Source organism: Pristiophorus japonicus, chromosome 10 (genome assembly GCF_044704955.1).
Source record: "Pristiophorus japonicus isolate sPriJap1 chromosome 10, sPriJap1.hap1, whole genome shotgun sequence".
Lineage (NCBI taxonomy): Eukaryota > Metazoa > Chordata > Chondrichthyes > Pristiophoridae > Pristiophorus > Pristiophorus japonicus.
Window position 1 is genome coordinate 116,467,454 of NC_091986.1, and position 16,193 is coordinate 116,483,646.

Here is a 16,193-nt window from a genome sequence, read left to right on the forward strand (position 1 = left end):
GACTTTCATTAAGGGCAGATTTGAAAGTCCAATATTTATATTGTTTAATGGGGGCTGTGTTGGGACTCAACCTCCTGTTCTGACGTCACTGTCTGAGGCAACTTAGGCAAAGAGAATGACAGCAAAATGTGTTCAGAGGGATGAGCCCCAACAGGGCTGTCAACAGGAGACCTTGCCCTCCCAGGGTAATCCGGCACTAGTCCCCTCCATCAATTGCACTGAAGAACAATGTGTTCAAAGGCTATGCTTCAGCAAGGACGTGGTCACAGAGCTCTGCCATCTCCTACAACCAGACCTCAAGCCTCAGATCAGGGTGAGGATGGCTCTCTCAGTGGCAGTCAAGGTCACTATCGCACTGGCGACATCGCCAACATCTTCCAGTTTGCCATCCATTGCTGCATCCGTGAGGTCACAGATGCTCTGTACAGAAGGAGAAGGGAATACATTTCTTGCGTGCATGTGGCTTTGCCAGGATAGCGGGCTTCCCAATGATGCAGGCCTCCACTGACTGCACTCACTTCGCATTGCGAGCACCTTATAACAATCCTGAAGTATTCCCAAACCGCAAAGGCTACCACTCACTTAATGTGCAGTTGGTGTGCGACCACACATGCCAAATCGTCACCATCAATACCCACTATCCTGGCAGCAACCACGATGTCTTCATCCTGCACCAGACCAGTGTGCCAGCTCTCTTCTAGCCACCACATAAAGCTCACGACAGACTGTTCAGAGACCAGGGCTATCCACTCTCCATTTGGCTCATGACTCCCCTCTGCAACCCCAACACTCCTGCCCAGCACTCATATATAATGAGAGCCATGCAGATCATCGGAGTGCTCAAGTAACAGTTCCACTGCCTTGACCGCTCAGGAGGAGTCCTCCAGTACTCGGCTGAGCGGGTGTTCATTTTCGTCAGCAGCAGCAGCAGCAGGAGGAGAACTGGGTTGGAGGACGAGCATCAGCGATGGAGTAGGCAGTCACTCAATTGCCACTCTGCAAGGGGGGTCTGTGATCGTCTCATCAGACTTCAGTTCCAGTGAATCCCAGCCCACTTCCCGGTTGCTCTGCAGGTCCCCATCAGCATATCAATTTCCCTTTCCATACCACAGCTCCAAAACTCAAATGAGTGACACCACCAAATATGCAACATTCCAATAAAAAATTTATCTCTGAACATTTAACACTATCATAAACAACAAACTCTTGTGCAATACCTTATCTCCCCTCTTAACACTTGGTTTACCTGTTCTACAGCTCCTTAGCAGTGTGTCCCCTGTGGCTGCAGTAGGGCTGGTTCAAGGCTGCTGTGTGTCAGGGCCAGAGACTACAGATGGCCTTGCAGGAAGCCCTCTACCAGCTCTCGGCCTGGAAGGCCCACCTATAGACTGCACGGGCTGGGCGGCGGCAGTCTGGGCTGGCTGGATGGCAGGCAGCGACCAGTGCAATGGTGGAGTGGCAGTGGTATGATCAGAAATGCTGCCATCCTGAGAGGACAGCAGGTTCCTGCTCCACTGACTCACTGCCACTCCCCCGGGGCAGCACCTCAGCATCCCCACCAATCTGCTGTAACACAGATTAATGGTCTGCTGCGAGACCATGAGATCTCCGGTGGCCTGTGGTGGACCCAGCGATGATGGCAACAATCAGAGCACTCGTGGCATTCAGCTGAAACTGCATGAGAGCAGTCTGAGACTCGACCATTGTCAGCATTACAGCACTAAGACGTTGCGTTGCTTCTGCCTGTGCTGAAATGGAAGCTGCCATCAAAGTCACAAAAGAATTCCTTTGTGACTGACAAAGGCAAACTATCCCCCCTCATCCTTCTTGACTTGTCTGCAGCCATTGACACGGTTGACCACTCTATCCTTCTCCACCGTCATCCAGCTGGGTGGGTCTGCACTCACTTGGTTCCATTATTATCTATCTAATTGTAGCCAGAGAATCATTTGCAACGGCTTCTCTTCCCGCCGCCGCATCATTACCTCTCATATCCACCAAGAATCTATCCTTGGCCCCCTCCTTTCTCATCTACATGTTGCCCCTTGGTGGCATCATCCGAAAACACAGCATCCATTTCCACATGAACGCTGATGGTACCCAGCTCTACCTCACTACCACTTCCCTCGACCCCTCCATGGTCTCTAAATTGTCAGACTGCTTATCCGACAACCAGTTCTGGATGAGCAGAAATTTTCTCCAATTGAATATGGGGAGGACCGAAGCCATTGTTTTTGGTCCCTGCCACAAACTCCGTTCCCGAGCCACTGACTCCATCCCTCACCCCAACTTCTGTCTGAGGCTGAACCAGACTGTTTTCAACCTGGGTGTCATATTTGACCCTGAAATGAGCTTTCAACCACACATCCACAGCATAACTAAGATTGCCTATTTCTACCTCCATAACATCGCCCATCTCCACCCTTGCTTCAGCTGATCCACTGCTGAAGCCTTCATCCATGCCTTTTGTTACCTCCTAGATTTCTCACTTCCAACACACCCCTGGCTGGCCTCCTGCATTCTACCCTACGTAAACTAGAGGTGATCCAGAACTTGGCAGCCCATGTCCCAACTCGCACCAAATCCCGCTCACCCATCACCCCTGTGCTCACTGATCTACATTGGCTCCCGGTTAAGCAACGTCTTTATTTCAAAATTATCACCCTTGTTTTCAAATCTCTCATGGCCTCGCCCCTCTCTATCACCTCCAGCCCCCCGCCCCCTGAGATGTCTGTACTACTTTAATTCTGCCGCCTTCTCTGATGATAATCGCTCAACCATTGGTGGCTGTGCCTTCTGTTGACTCGGCCCTCAGCTTTGGAATTCCCTGCCTAAACCACTTCGCCTCTCTACCCTTCTTCAAAATGCTCCTTAAAACCTACCTGTCATCTGCTTTAATTTCTCCATATGCGGCTCGGTGTCCAAGTTTTTAATCTCGCAATACTCCTGTGTAGTGCATTAGGATGTTTCACTACGTTAAAGGCCCTATATAAATACGAGTAGTTGTTGCCACATCGCTCATGATGCGGGTCATGAGGTCTGGATCCGCTCGGTCTCTCTGGGAGTCCACCATTATCTGCAGAGTGGAAACGATGGGCTCCACAGAGCTCTGTGCAATGTTGGCGGCGGACTCCTACACACTCCTTACCATTGTCGAGAGGCTCTAGGGCACCCTTGCCATTGCACCTATCATCTCTGAGTGCATGGTCATCTTGTGAATGCCTCCCCAACGAGATCCTCATCTGATTCCTATGCAACAGAACTTGCACGCGAACTCTCCCTCCAGGGAGCTGGCTCTGGAGCTACCCTTTCCCCTTGACCTTGCTGCGACCCGCTAGGCCCCGGTGCATCACCCAGTGCAGACCCCTCTGCTAATCTAACATCTAAGGACTCTGCAGTGCCAATCTCTGTGCTGGTGCCTGCAGATGAGAGATGCAATAACACGGTGCCTTGGGTCCTCTTCCTCATCAGTTTCATGGGGATTCTCAGGTACAGGCTGCTCATCTGCTTGCTGATTATCTGAAAGTATTAATGGCACCAAGACTCTCGTTCAGGTGAGGGCAGAAGGACAGGAATGGAGCAAGGAAGGCAGATCGTATCAGGAGCTGGAAAGTGATAAAGCCTTCTGGTGTGAGGAGGAATTAGGATGAGAAAAGGAGAGGGGATAAAGATACCATTGCCCCCAGCGGGGACGACATCTTCGATGGCCACAGCGCCCACCACCTGTGGCCAATGAGCCACAGCACTCACTCCTCCAGGTCGGACAGCTCCGGCAGCTGAGGTTTACCCGCACCAGTCCTCTTGCTCCTTCCGATTATGTGCCATCTTGGCCTGCAAAAGAAAGGAATTTGTGTAAGTAAGAGTCCAGCTATGTATGCGGGAGATATGCCTGCCGTCAAGTAGTTGTGAATGTAGGCAAGGAGTGAGATGAGGATGTGAGTTTGAGGAGCTGCACATGTTTGGTGAGAAAGTGGTAGTTTGTGGCGTGTGGACACAGTGGTTCAGAGGCTGATATATAGGAGGTGTGGAAGCATGTACTCACCTTCACCACCTGACTGAGGACATTGAACTTCTTCCAGCACTGTATGAGTGTTCAATACACTACAGTGCTGGCCGATACCTCCTCTGCCACTTCCCTCCACATGGACCTGAAGACCTGTGGCAATGACCTCCTTCTAGTTGCAGGGAAGAACGCATCCCTCCTCTCAACTGCCCCCACCAATGCCTCCAATGCCACGCCATTAAACCCCGGTATCTCCTCCCTTCCAGCTGGATTTGCAGCAGCCATCCCAGAAACTTCTTGCACTTGCTCTCAGCTCTCCCTCAGCAGTGATGAAAATGAGCAGGTGTAGCTTGATGTAACCTCCCCTTTAAGAGCTGGAATGAGCCAGTGTGAAAGATTGAAGGATGATTGCTGAATACAAGTCACCTGAAATTGGGTAGCACTCTGCTGTTAGCACTCCCGCAGTGCCCTGCTGAGGTCATTAGCATCTCATTTACTGCCCCTTCCTTCCTGGGGCGCTAAAGCCCAATTTAGAAGAAATTAAGATTCGTTTGTGCCTAGCACTAACTTTTCATAATTTCAAAAGTTTGTATCCCATTTCCTAATTTCTCTTCCATAGATTCACATTTGTTTCAGATGCAACCCTTGATCACAGTGGTGTCTGTTTTTGGATTTGAACAGACTTATGAAGTGGGCAATCCATATTAGGCTGTGATCCCAATATGAAAACCCCATCTTAAACTTGACAACAAGGTAGAATGTCTACTTGAGCTAAATTGGAATTAATGATTTTTTTTAAAGAGTTGAGATATTCTGTCAGGGTAAATAGTCAGGGTGGAAGAAAAAAAATACTCCCTTGCGAGATAAGATTAGCACACTGTTTTTATTGAAAGGCCCTTTTGTTTCCTGGTTTTTAGTGCACTGTAAAACAAACAAACAAAAAAAACACATTTGAATAAACATCCCATGTTGTTACTTGGAGCACTTTTTCTGTGGAAAATGTAAAGTCCAGCTTGTTACTGTTTTATGATATTAGCACAGTAGGTTAACCTGATTTTAAATGATTTATATCAGAGTATTGTTTTATATTCCAGAATGCTTTTATATAGTGTCCGTTTTGGCCCGGTGTTTGCAGTCTTGCCTCTGTCAGTTAGCTGTGGGTACAAGCTCAGGACTTTTGCATGCATAATCTAAACTGAAACTTCAGTGCAGTACTGAACGAGTGCTTTACTGTCGGAGACGCTGTATTTCATGTGTGATGTTAAACTAAGGCCCTGTCAGTATAGTGGGACACAAATGATTGCACAGCATTATTCGAAGAAGAGCAGACTATTTCTCCCTTTGTCCTCGTCAATATTTATTTCTCAACCAACACCAGCAAAACAGATTTAACTGGTCATTTATCTCCTTGCTGTTTGTGGAAGTTGCTGAGTGTAATTTAGGTGTCATACTTGCCTGCATAACAACAGTGACTACACATCAAAAGTAATCCAGTTGCTGTGAAAGCTATGAGACATACTGAAGGCATGAAAGCATATAAATCCAAGTTCTTTTCTTATGGGGCCTTAAATTTGCATTCTAAGTATTGCTGTAAATTTAAATTTTAAGTTAATGGACCATAATTTGTGGACCCTACGGGTTGTACAAAGTGCGCACACACTTGTAGGGGTCACACAAATTCCGGGTTCACGCACAAAAACCCGAAACTTGCGATCTGTCAAGAACCTGCTTAACCGAGCCAACTCATCCCCGGGAAAAGGGCATTCACGGGCGGAGAGTTGGGCTATTTGTTCAATTTCTGCCCAGCGAATGCCTGTGAAATTCTTACACCTGGAAAAAAAATTAAAAACACAATTATACATTTAAAACCCTATGGATTAAGGTAAGTTTATTTTTAGCCCTGTTAAAACATGTAAATTTATTTTTTACAAAATTACATTTTTGTTTTAAAAATGTAATTAAATGTCATTTTAATTCATTTTCAATATATGTAATTTTTTTCATTTATTTGATGCGTAATAGCTGTATTCTGGGGGTATTCACATTCAAGCTTATGGGGTTTCCGTACTTGCAGAATCCCCATGAGCATGAATGGGGATTCCTTTCTTTTATTGGTTGGGCTGGCCCACGTGATCCCAGGGGTGCCTGTGAACCATGTGCATCCTTCAGATACGTAGGCCTCTATCCACGGGTACCCAGAGAGGCCCAGGACCGCGAGTTTCGGTACCTCCCAGACCACCAGGTACACAGGCATTTTATTTTGAGTATCGGAGGCATTTACCTGTGTGAAACCTCCAGCCACAAATTCAGAGCAATATGTAAATGATCATTGTTCAAAAGTAGTTATTTTTTTGCAAATTAAAATGACCATTCTGGTAAATTAATGATTTGATGCTGCACTAAAACATACATAGAGGTTGTGAAAAATGAAAATCTTTGTAATCAATAACACTAAGAGAATATTATCATTTTGTGGTGCTGCATTTACGTGATATATTTACTTGCAAAGCATTTCCATTTGCTCCTACCTAAAGTGTTTGTATTCATGTTTATGTTGTTTCACAGCAATTGTGTAATTTTGTAGCCATTTTTAATCTTGACAACTGGAAAGAAGAGGAGTGTATTACACTTTTTTGGGTTCCTTTACCTTTTGTAATTAAGATTTTTTTTGGCTTCTCTAATTTGGATTACCCTCCTGGTTGAGTTCCAGCTCCCTCAATCCTCAAAATTGTTTTCACGTGCCCTGATATTTTGGTAAAATTGTAACATACCTGGAATATTTTGGAAAGAACTCTGTTTTGGTTATTCCAACCACTGGTTCTACCCTATGGTACCATGGGATCTTCCCCGTCTCTGAAAGGAGTCCTAATAACACAACACAGGACTTTGTTTTCTTCTTTAACTGTTAAATAGTAATAGGACAAGTAAACAGTCATAATAACAAGATATATTTTTACTGCAGTTGTTCAGTTTTGCTTTGGGAAACATTAGGAAATAATAGTTAATCCTTTTCTTATCAACTGTGGAAGTTGCCTAGTTTTTCTTGTCTTCAAAAGGTTTCAGTCAGACAATCTTCCAAGGTTCCCGATCAAACTCTGATTTTAAAAAGGGCAGGTGAATAAATACATGAGATAGAATGATTAGGGCTTTGTGAGTTTAAATAACTGTCCAATTCATAAGGAGACCAATTCATAAGGAGATGCCAATTAAATACACATTTTGAACACTTCATGCAGATTGCCTATATTTGAATTGAATGGCTAGACCCCTCCCTTCAAATAAACTGAGTAATTTTACATAATATAACAAAGAGCTAAAAAAAACTTTGAGTGATGCTGGTCCTTTATGTACCATGACAGAATTAGAGGCCAATACCAGTCTAAATATTAGACAAAGGTTTTGTGGTAGTTTTGTTCAATAAAAGATCAATGTTAGAAACTTCTGTTTCCATGTTTACACTGATCCAATTCTCTGTTAATGTTGTTCACTCCATCATCATCATTATCATCATAGGCGGTCCCTCAAATCGAGGATGACTTGTTTCCACGCCAAAAAGGGATGAGTTCACAGGTGTTTCAATGAAGGACCTAATATTCCAGATCCCGAGTTACTTCGTGAAGGGTGGAAGATGCCTGTGCTTGGATTTTTTTCAACGTGGTGGCCATTGCACACCATCCACCACACGGGCTTGAAACATAGAAACATAGAAAATAGGTGCAGGAGTAGGCCATTCGGCCCATCAAGCCTGCACCGCCATTCAATATGATCATGGCTAATCATTCACCTCAGTACCCCACCCCAGCCTTATCTCCATACCCCTGATCCCTTTAGCCGTAAGGGCCACATCTAACTCTCTTTTGAATATGTCCAACGAACTGGATTCAACAACTTTCTGTGGCAGAGAATTCCACAGGTTCACCACTCTCTGGATGAAAAAGTTTCTCCTCGTCTCGGTCCAATATGGCTTACCCCTTATCCTTAGACTTGTCCCCGGTTCTGGACTTACTCCACATCGGGAACATTCTTCTTGCATTTAACCTGTTCAGTCCCGTCAGAATTTTATACGGTTCTAGGAGATCCCCTCTCATTCTTTTAAATTCCAGTGAGTATAAGCCTAGCCGATCCAATCTTTCCTCATATGTCAGTCCTGCCTTCCCGGGAATCAGACTGGTGAACCTTCGCTGCACTCACTCAATAGCAAGCATGTCTTCCCTCAGATTAGACCAAAACTGCACACAATACTCAAGGTGTGGTCTCACGAAGGCCCTGTACAACTACAGCAAGTTCCTATTACTCAAATCCCCTCGCTGTGAAGGCCAGCAAACCATTTGCTTTCTTTACTGCCTGCTGTACCTGCATGCCTACCTTCAATGACTGATGTACCATGACACCCAGGTCTCGTTGCACCTCCCCTTTTACTAATCTGTCACAATTCAAAAAAAAATCTGCCTTTCTGTTTTTGCCACCAAAGTGGATAACCTCACATTTATCCACATTATCCTGCATCTGCCATTCGTTTGCCCACTCATCTAACCCGTCCAAGTACCACTGCAGCCTTTTCGCATCCTTCTCGCAGCTCGCACTGCCACCCAGCTTTTAGTGTCATCTGCAAACTTGGAGATATTACATTCAATTCCTTCGTCTAAATCATTAATGTATATTGTAAATAGCTGGGGTCCCAGCACTGAACTCTGCGGCACCCCACTAGTCACTGCCTGCCATTCTGAAAAGGACCTATTTATTCCCACTCTTTGCTTCCTGTCTGCCAACCATTTCTCTATCCACGTCAAAACATTACCATATGCCTTAATTTTGCACACTAATCTCTTGTGTGGGACCTTGTCAAAAGCCTTTTGAAAGTCCAAATACACCACATCTACTGGTTCTCCCTTATCCACTCTGCTAGTTACATCCTCAAAAAAACTGTAGAAGATTTGTCAAGCATGATTTCCTTTCATAAATCCATGCTGACTTGGACCGATCCTGTCACTACATTTCAAATGCGCTACTATTACATCTTTAATAATTGACTCCAGCATTTTTCCCATCACTGATGTCAGGCTAACTGGTCAATAATTCCCTGTTTTCTCTCTTCCTCCTTTTTTTAAAAGTGGGGTTCCATTAGCTACCCTCCAATCCATAGGAACTAATCCAGAGTCTATAGAATGTTGGAAAATGACCACCAATGCGCCCACTATTTCTAGGGCCACTTCCTTAAGTACTCTGGGATGCAGACTATCAGGCCCTGGGGATTTATCGGCCTTCAGTTCCTTCAATTTCCCTAACACCATTTTCTGACTAATAAGGATTTCCCTTAGTTCCCCTTCTCGCTAGACCCTCTGTCCCCTAGTATTTTTGGGAGGTTATTCGTGTCTTCCTTAGTGAAGACAGTTGGTCTGCCATTTCCTTGTTCCCCACTATGAATTCACCTGATTCTGACTGCAAGGGACCTACATTAGTCTTCACTAATCTTTTTCTCTTCACATATCTATAGAAGCTTTTGCAGTCAGTTTTTATGTTCCCTGCAAGCTTACTCTCATACTCTATTTTCCCCCTCCTAATTAAACCCTTAGTCCTCCTCGGCTAAATTCTAAATTTCTCCCAATCCTCAGGTTTGCTGCTTTTTCTGGCTAATTTATTATGCCTCTTCCTTGGATTTAACACTTTCCCTAATTTCCCTTGTTAGCCACCTTCCTTTTTTTATTTTTACGCCATACAGGGATGTACAATTGTTGTAGTTTATCCATGTGGTCTTTAAATGTCTGCTATTGCCTATCCACCATTAACCCTTTAAGTATCATTCACCAGTCTATCCTAGCCAATTCACGTCTCATACCGTTGAAGTTTCCTTTCTTTAAGTTCAGGACCCTAGTCTCTGAATTAACCGTGTTTTAATGAAGAATTCTACCATATTATGGTCACTCTTCCCCAAGGGGCCTCGCAAAACCAGATTGCTAATTAATCCTTTCTCGTTACACAAGACCCAGTCTAGGATGGCCCGCTGTCTAGTCGGTTCCTCGACATATTGGTCTAGAAAACCATCCATTGTACACTCCTCCACAGTATTGTTACCAGTTTGGTTAGCCCAATCAATATGTAGATTAAAGTCACCCATGATAACTGTTGTACCCTTAGTACATGTGTCCCTAATTTCCTGTTTGATGCCGTCCCCAACCTCACTACAACTGTTTGGTCTGTACACAACTCCCACTAACGTTTTCTGCCCTTTGGTGTTTCGCAGCTCAACCCATATAGATTCCACATCATCCACGCTAATGTCCTTCCTTACTATTGCGTTAATCTCCTCTTTAACCAGTAACACTACCCCACCTCCTTTTCCATCCTGTCTATATTTCCTGAATATTGAATACCCCTGGATGTTGAGTTCCCAGCCTTGGTTACCCTGGAGCCATGTCTCCGTAATGCCAATTACATCATATCTGTTAACAGCTATCTGTGCAGTTAATTCATCCACCTTATTATGAATGCTCCTCGCATTGAGATTCAAAGCCTTCAGACTTGATTTTTAACACTCTTTGTCCTTTTAGAATTATGTTGCAATGTGGCCCTTTTTGATTTTTGCCCTTGATTTCTCTGCTCTCCACTCTTGTTTTCCTCCTTCCTACCTTCGCTTCTGCCCCCTTTTTACTACCCTCTGCCTCCCTGCATTGATTCCCCCTGCCATTTTAGTTTAACCCCTCCCCAACAGCACGAGCAAACACTCCGCCTAGGACACCGGTTCCGGTCCTGCCCACGTGCAGGCCATCTGGTTTGTACTGGTCCCACCTCCCCCAGAACCGGTTCCAATGTCCCAGGAATTTGAATCCCTCCCCCTTGCACCATTCCTCAAGCCACGTATTCATCCGAGCTATCCTGCGATTCCTACTCTGACTAGCACGTGGCACTGGTAGCAATCCTGAGATTACTACCTTTTTGAGGTCCTACTTTTTAATTTAACTCCTAGATCCCTAAATTCAGCTTGTAGGACCTCATCCCGTTTTTTACCTATATTGTTGGTACCTATAAGCACCACGACAGCTGGCTGTTCACACTCCCCCTCCAGAATGCGCTGCAGCTGCTCCGAGACACCCTTGACCCTTGTACCAGAGAGGCAACCTACCATCCTGGAGTCTCGTTTGCAGTTGCAGAAACGTCTATCTATTCCCCTTACAATAGAATCCCCCATCCAACCCTCCTATGCAGCAGAGCCACCCATGGTGCCATGGACTCGGCTGCTGCTGCCTTCCCCTGATGAGCCACCTCCCTCAACAGTACCCGAAATGGTGTATCTGTTTTGGAGGGAAGTGACTGCAGGGAACCCCTGCACTACCTGCCTTCCCTTGCTCTTCCGCATGGTCAACCATTCCCTATCTGGCTGTGCAACCTTTACCTGCGGTGTGACCAACTCACTAAACGTGCTATTCACGACATTCTCAGCATTGCGGATGCTCCAAAGTGAATCCATCCGCAGCTCCAGTGCCGCAATGCAGTCTGTCAGGAGTTGCAGCTGGATACACTTCCCGCACGCGTAGTAGTCAGGGACACTGGGAAGAAAAATAAAAGATCAAATACTCACCAACCAGCCAATCACTTACCCGCTTGGCTGTGACGTCCCACTTCGATTTCTTTTTACTTCTTTGTTTACCTTCTGCCTCTATACCCGCTCCTGTGGCCGCCTCCTCCGACTCTCGGGCCTTTATAGGCCGCTCGACTGCCCAAACTCCCGCTCCTGTGCCCGCTTCCTCCTCCGACTCTCGGGCCTTTATAGGCCGCTTGACAGAGCCAAGTCTTGGTCCAGTGGCAAGGATTACCCAAGACTAACTAGAGACCAGCTCTGCTGCACAGACAGAGTACGCATACATATCGCAGTGTGGGCTGGCCCGTGCTGCCCCTGGGCCCTCTCCTCTTCTGGGCCCCAGATTCACGCCTTTCCTGGGCCCCGGTCACTTCCATCTACAAACTCTTGCCACTCCTTCGCTCCTCCTGCTGCGCCTGCCCGCACTGCAATCAGCAACCTGGCTTCATAGCCATCGCCCTCCTGCCGCAGCACGCGCAGCTCCCTGCAGTGGTATGCCACCGCACGCTGCTCCCTCCATTGGCCCCGACATGCTGATGATCTTGCAGGCTGGGACCGTGCCAATTTCCGAGCCGGGCCGCCACACACTGCTCCCTCCAATGGCCCCGGCCTGCTGATGTTCTTGCAGGCTGGGACCGCGCCGATTGCTGGGCACTGAGCTATGAGTGTATAGCGACTAGTTTTTATTAATGTATGATATGTGCATGTAATTAATGTCCTTTTATACTGCTTCTTGAATTTTTTTTCTAGGATGCATTATCAAAGTATAAATAACAGCTGAATCTCTTCTATTCAAATTGTTAATGTAGCATCATTTAATTTTCTGAAATAGCAGGAAGCCCCTCAGTCCATTACATCTGTGCCACCCTTAAAGAACTGTCCACTAAGTCTCATTCCAACTTCATTTCCCTGTACTGCATTTTTTGTGTTTCAAATATTTATCCACTTATTGTTTAAAGGCTAATTTGGGTGGTCATTCCATGTCCTCCCAACCCTTTGCATTTAAAAAAAAAAATAAAACATTCTTCTCACCTCTCCCTATGTTCTTTGAGTGGCAATCTTAAATGTATATCCTCTAGCTACCAACTCCTGGATCAGTGCGAATAGAGTTTCACAATTTTACTGCATGAACGTCTCATCATTTTGAAGACTTCTAAAAGCTTTATTCTTAACTTCTTTGTTCTAACGTGAAGAGCCTAGTTTCTCTAGTCTCTTTTCATAACTAAAGTCTCTCATCCCTGGTACTATTTCAATAAATCTCCTTTGTACCCTTCCCATTTCTAAAGAATTGAGTTGATACTTTTATTGTATTTGGACTCTTTGATATTAGCAAACAATTTATCTATAACCACATTGAATTTGTGCTGCTGTCACCGCCATTTGATACATTTCTTGCATATGTTTGTTAAATGAGTCACAAGCCTTAAATTTACTATTATTTTTCAGCAAAGAGAAAACCCATTCAACAAATCATTTTTGGCAGATGATATTCCAAATGGAGTGGAGAGACCACAGCTATCTGCTGGAACACAGTCATCATCTGTGACTCCTACAGGAGGTAATTACCAATAAACCATTTAGATACATGAAATATTCATGCCGTCGAGAATATCTTCTCTTTCACATTGCATCCAATTGTTTTGATCTGTGGATTCTCCCCAATTTGGTGACATTTTCTCTGGGGTAGATTGCTTGACATCAACTAGTGATGGGTGAAACGGAGAGGATGACCAGCCTTGGCAGGCATTAGGAATAACCATGTGCTATAAATGCTTATGGCAGCCATAGAGCCACTAACATCAAGTCCTTAAGCATAATGTGATCTTCTTTAGCATTGTCGATAACTGTAATTTTGTCAAGTAACATCACTGGGGTGAGTATATTAATGCATGTGCTTTTCAATGTTATGTATGATTCCTTTAAGTCCTTAACAATATTAACAAGATTTTAAAGAGGCATCTCCTTTGTTTAGTTGCAAACATTTATAAAAAACACTCGAAAGCTTCTTGTAAGTGGTTTCATTTAGCTTCCGATGGACTAACCAAAAGATAACTACATTAATGTAATTCCCAACATTTTTATATTAAAGTGTACAGTATCATAATACAAAAAGTTCTAAACCAGTGGACGATTATTTTGTCTTTTTTCTCCCCTTCCCCCCCCCCCCCCCACCCGTCTTTCTCCTCCTCTCTTTCCCCCCCCCGTCTTTCTCCTCCTCTCTTTCCCCCCCCCCCGTCTTTCTCCTCCTCTCTTTCCCCCCCCCCCGTCTTTCTCCTCCTCTCTTTCCCCCCCCCGTCTTTCTCCTCCTCTCTTTCCCCCCCCCCCGTCTTTCTCCTCCTCTCTTCCACCCCCCGTCTTTCTCCTCCTCCCCCCCCCCATCTTTCTCCTCCTCTCTTTCCCCTCCCCCCGTCTTTCTCCTCCTCTCTTTCCCCTCCCCCCGTCTTTCTCCTCCTCTCTTCCCCCCCCCCCGTCTTTCTCCTCCTCTTTCCCCCCCCCCCCGTCTTTCTCCTCCTCTTCCCCCCCCCCCGTCTTTCTCCTCCTCTTTCCCCCCCCCCCCCCCGTCTTTCTCCTCCTCTCTTTCCACCCCCGTCTTTCTCCTCCTTCTCCCCCCCCCCGTCTTTCTCCTCCTCTTCCGCCCCTCCCCCCCGTCTTTCTCCTCCTCTCTTTCCTTCCCCCCCCCCCTCTTTCTCCTCCTCTCTTCCGCCCCCCCGTCTTTCTCCTACTCCCCCCCCCCCCGTCTTTCTCCTCCTTCTCCCCCCCCCCCCGTCTTTCTCCTCCTCTCTTCCGCCCCCCCGTCTTTCTCCTCCTCTTCCGCCTCCCCCCCGTCTTTCTCCTACTCCCCCCCCCCCCCGTCTTTCTCCTCCTTCTCCCCCCCCCCCCCGTCTTTCTCCTCCTCTCTTCCGCCCCCCCCGTCTTTCTCCTCCTCCTTCCGCCTCCCCCCCGTCTTTCTCCTACTCCCCCCCCCCGTCTTTCTCCTCCTTCTCCCCCCCCCCGTCTTTCTCCTCCTTCTCCCCCCCCCCGTCTTTCTCCTCCTCTCTTCCGCCCCCCCCGTCTTTCTCCTCCTCTTCCGCCTCCCCCCCGTCTTTCTCCTACTCCCCCACCCCCCCCCCCGTCTTTCTCCTCCTTCTGCCCCCCCCCCCGTCTTTCTCCTCCTCTTCCGCCTCCCCCCCGTCTTTCTCCTACTCCCCCACCCCCCCCCGTCTTTCTCCTCCTCTCTTTCCCCTCCCCCCGTCTTTCTCCTCCTCTCTTTTCCCCCCCCCTGTCTTTCTCCTCCTCTTCCCCCCCCCGTCTTTCTCCTCCTCTTCCCCCCCCCCCCCCGTCTTTCTCCTCCTCTCTTTCCCCCCCCCTGTCTTTCTCCTCCTCTTCCCCCCCCCGTCTTTCTCCTCCTCTTCCCCCCCCCCCCCCCCCCCACCACGTCTTTCTCCTCCTCTTCCGCCTCCCCCCGTCTTTCTCCTACTCCCCCACCCCCCCCCCGTCTTTCTCCTCCTTCTGCCCCCCCCCCCGTCTTTCTCCTCCTCTTCCGCCTCCCCCCCGTCTTTCTCCTACTCCCCCAACCCCCCCCGTCTTTCTCCTCCTCTCTTTCCCCTCCCCCCGTCTTTCTCCTCCTCTCTTTTCCCCCCCCCTGTCTTTCTCCTCCTCTCTTTCCCCTCCCCCCGTCTTTCTCCTCCTCTTCCCCCCCCCCCCCGTCTTTCTCCTCCTCTCTTTCCCCCCCCCTGTCTTTCTCCTCCTCTTCCCCCCCCCGTCTTTCTCCTCCTCTTCCCCCCCCCCCCCCCCCACGTCTTTCTCCTCCTCTTCCGCCTCCCCCCCCGTCTTTCTCCTACTCCCCCACCCCCCCCCGTCTTTCTCCTCCTTCTGCCCCCCCCCCGTCTTTCTCCTCCTCTTCCGCCTCCCCCCCGTCTTTCTCCTACTCCCCCAACCCCCCCCGTCTTTCTCCTCCTCTCTTTCCCCTCCCCCCGTCTTTCTCCTCCTCTCTTTTCCCCCCCCCTGTCTTTCTCCTCCTCTTCCCCCCCCCCGTCTTTCTCCTCCTCTTCCCCCCCCCCCCCGTCTTTCTCCTCCTCTCTTTCCCCTCCCCCCGTCTTTCTCCTCCTCTCTTTTCCCCCCCCCCCGTCTTTCTCCTCCTCTTCCCCCCCCCCCCCCGTCTTTCTCCTCCTCTCTTTCCCCCCCCCTGTCTTTCTCCTCCTCTTCCCCCCCCCGTCTTTCTCCTCCTCTTCCCCCCCCCCCCCCCCCGTCTTTCTCCTCCTCTTCCCCCCCCCCCCCGTCTTTCTCCTCCTCTCTTTCCCCCCCACGTCTTTCTCCTCCTTCCCCCCCCCCCGTCTTTCTCCTCCTCTTCCCCCCCCCCCCGTCTTTCTCCTCCTCTCTTTCCCCCCCCACGTCTTTCTCCTTTTCCCCCCCCCGTCTTTCTCCTCCTCTTCCCGCCCCCCCCCCCGTCTTTCTCCTCCTCTTCCCCTCCCCCCCCGTCTTTCTCCTCCTCTCTTCTCCTCCCCCCCTTCCCCCCTCCGTCTTTCTTTCCCCCCCGTCTTTCTCCTCCTCTCTTCGCCCCCCCCTCCCCGTCTGTCTTCTCCTCCCCCGCCCCCACTGTTTCTTCTTTCTTCTTCTTCTTCTTCTTCTTTCTTC

General features: G+C 48.0%; 1 protein-coding gene across 9 annotated transcripts in view; it reads left to right on the forward strand.

Moving 5' to 3' along the window:
• Positions 1-16,193, forward strand: part of LOC139275073 (synaptotagmin-like protein 2) — a 144,370-nt gene that overhangs the window by 63,851 nt on the left and 64,326 nt on the right. For all 9 annotated transcript variants that reach the window (XM_070892035.1, XM_070892038.1, XM_070892037.1 and 6 more), the window contains exon 5: positions 13,026-13,137. In XM_070892035.1, the coding sequence (XP_070748136.1) occupies positions 13,026-13,137 (112 nt within the window). The remainder of the gene's footprint in view (positions 1-13,025; positions 13,138-16,193) is intronic.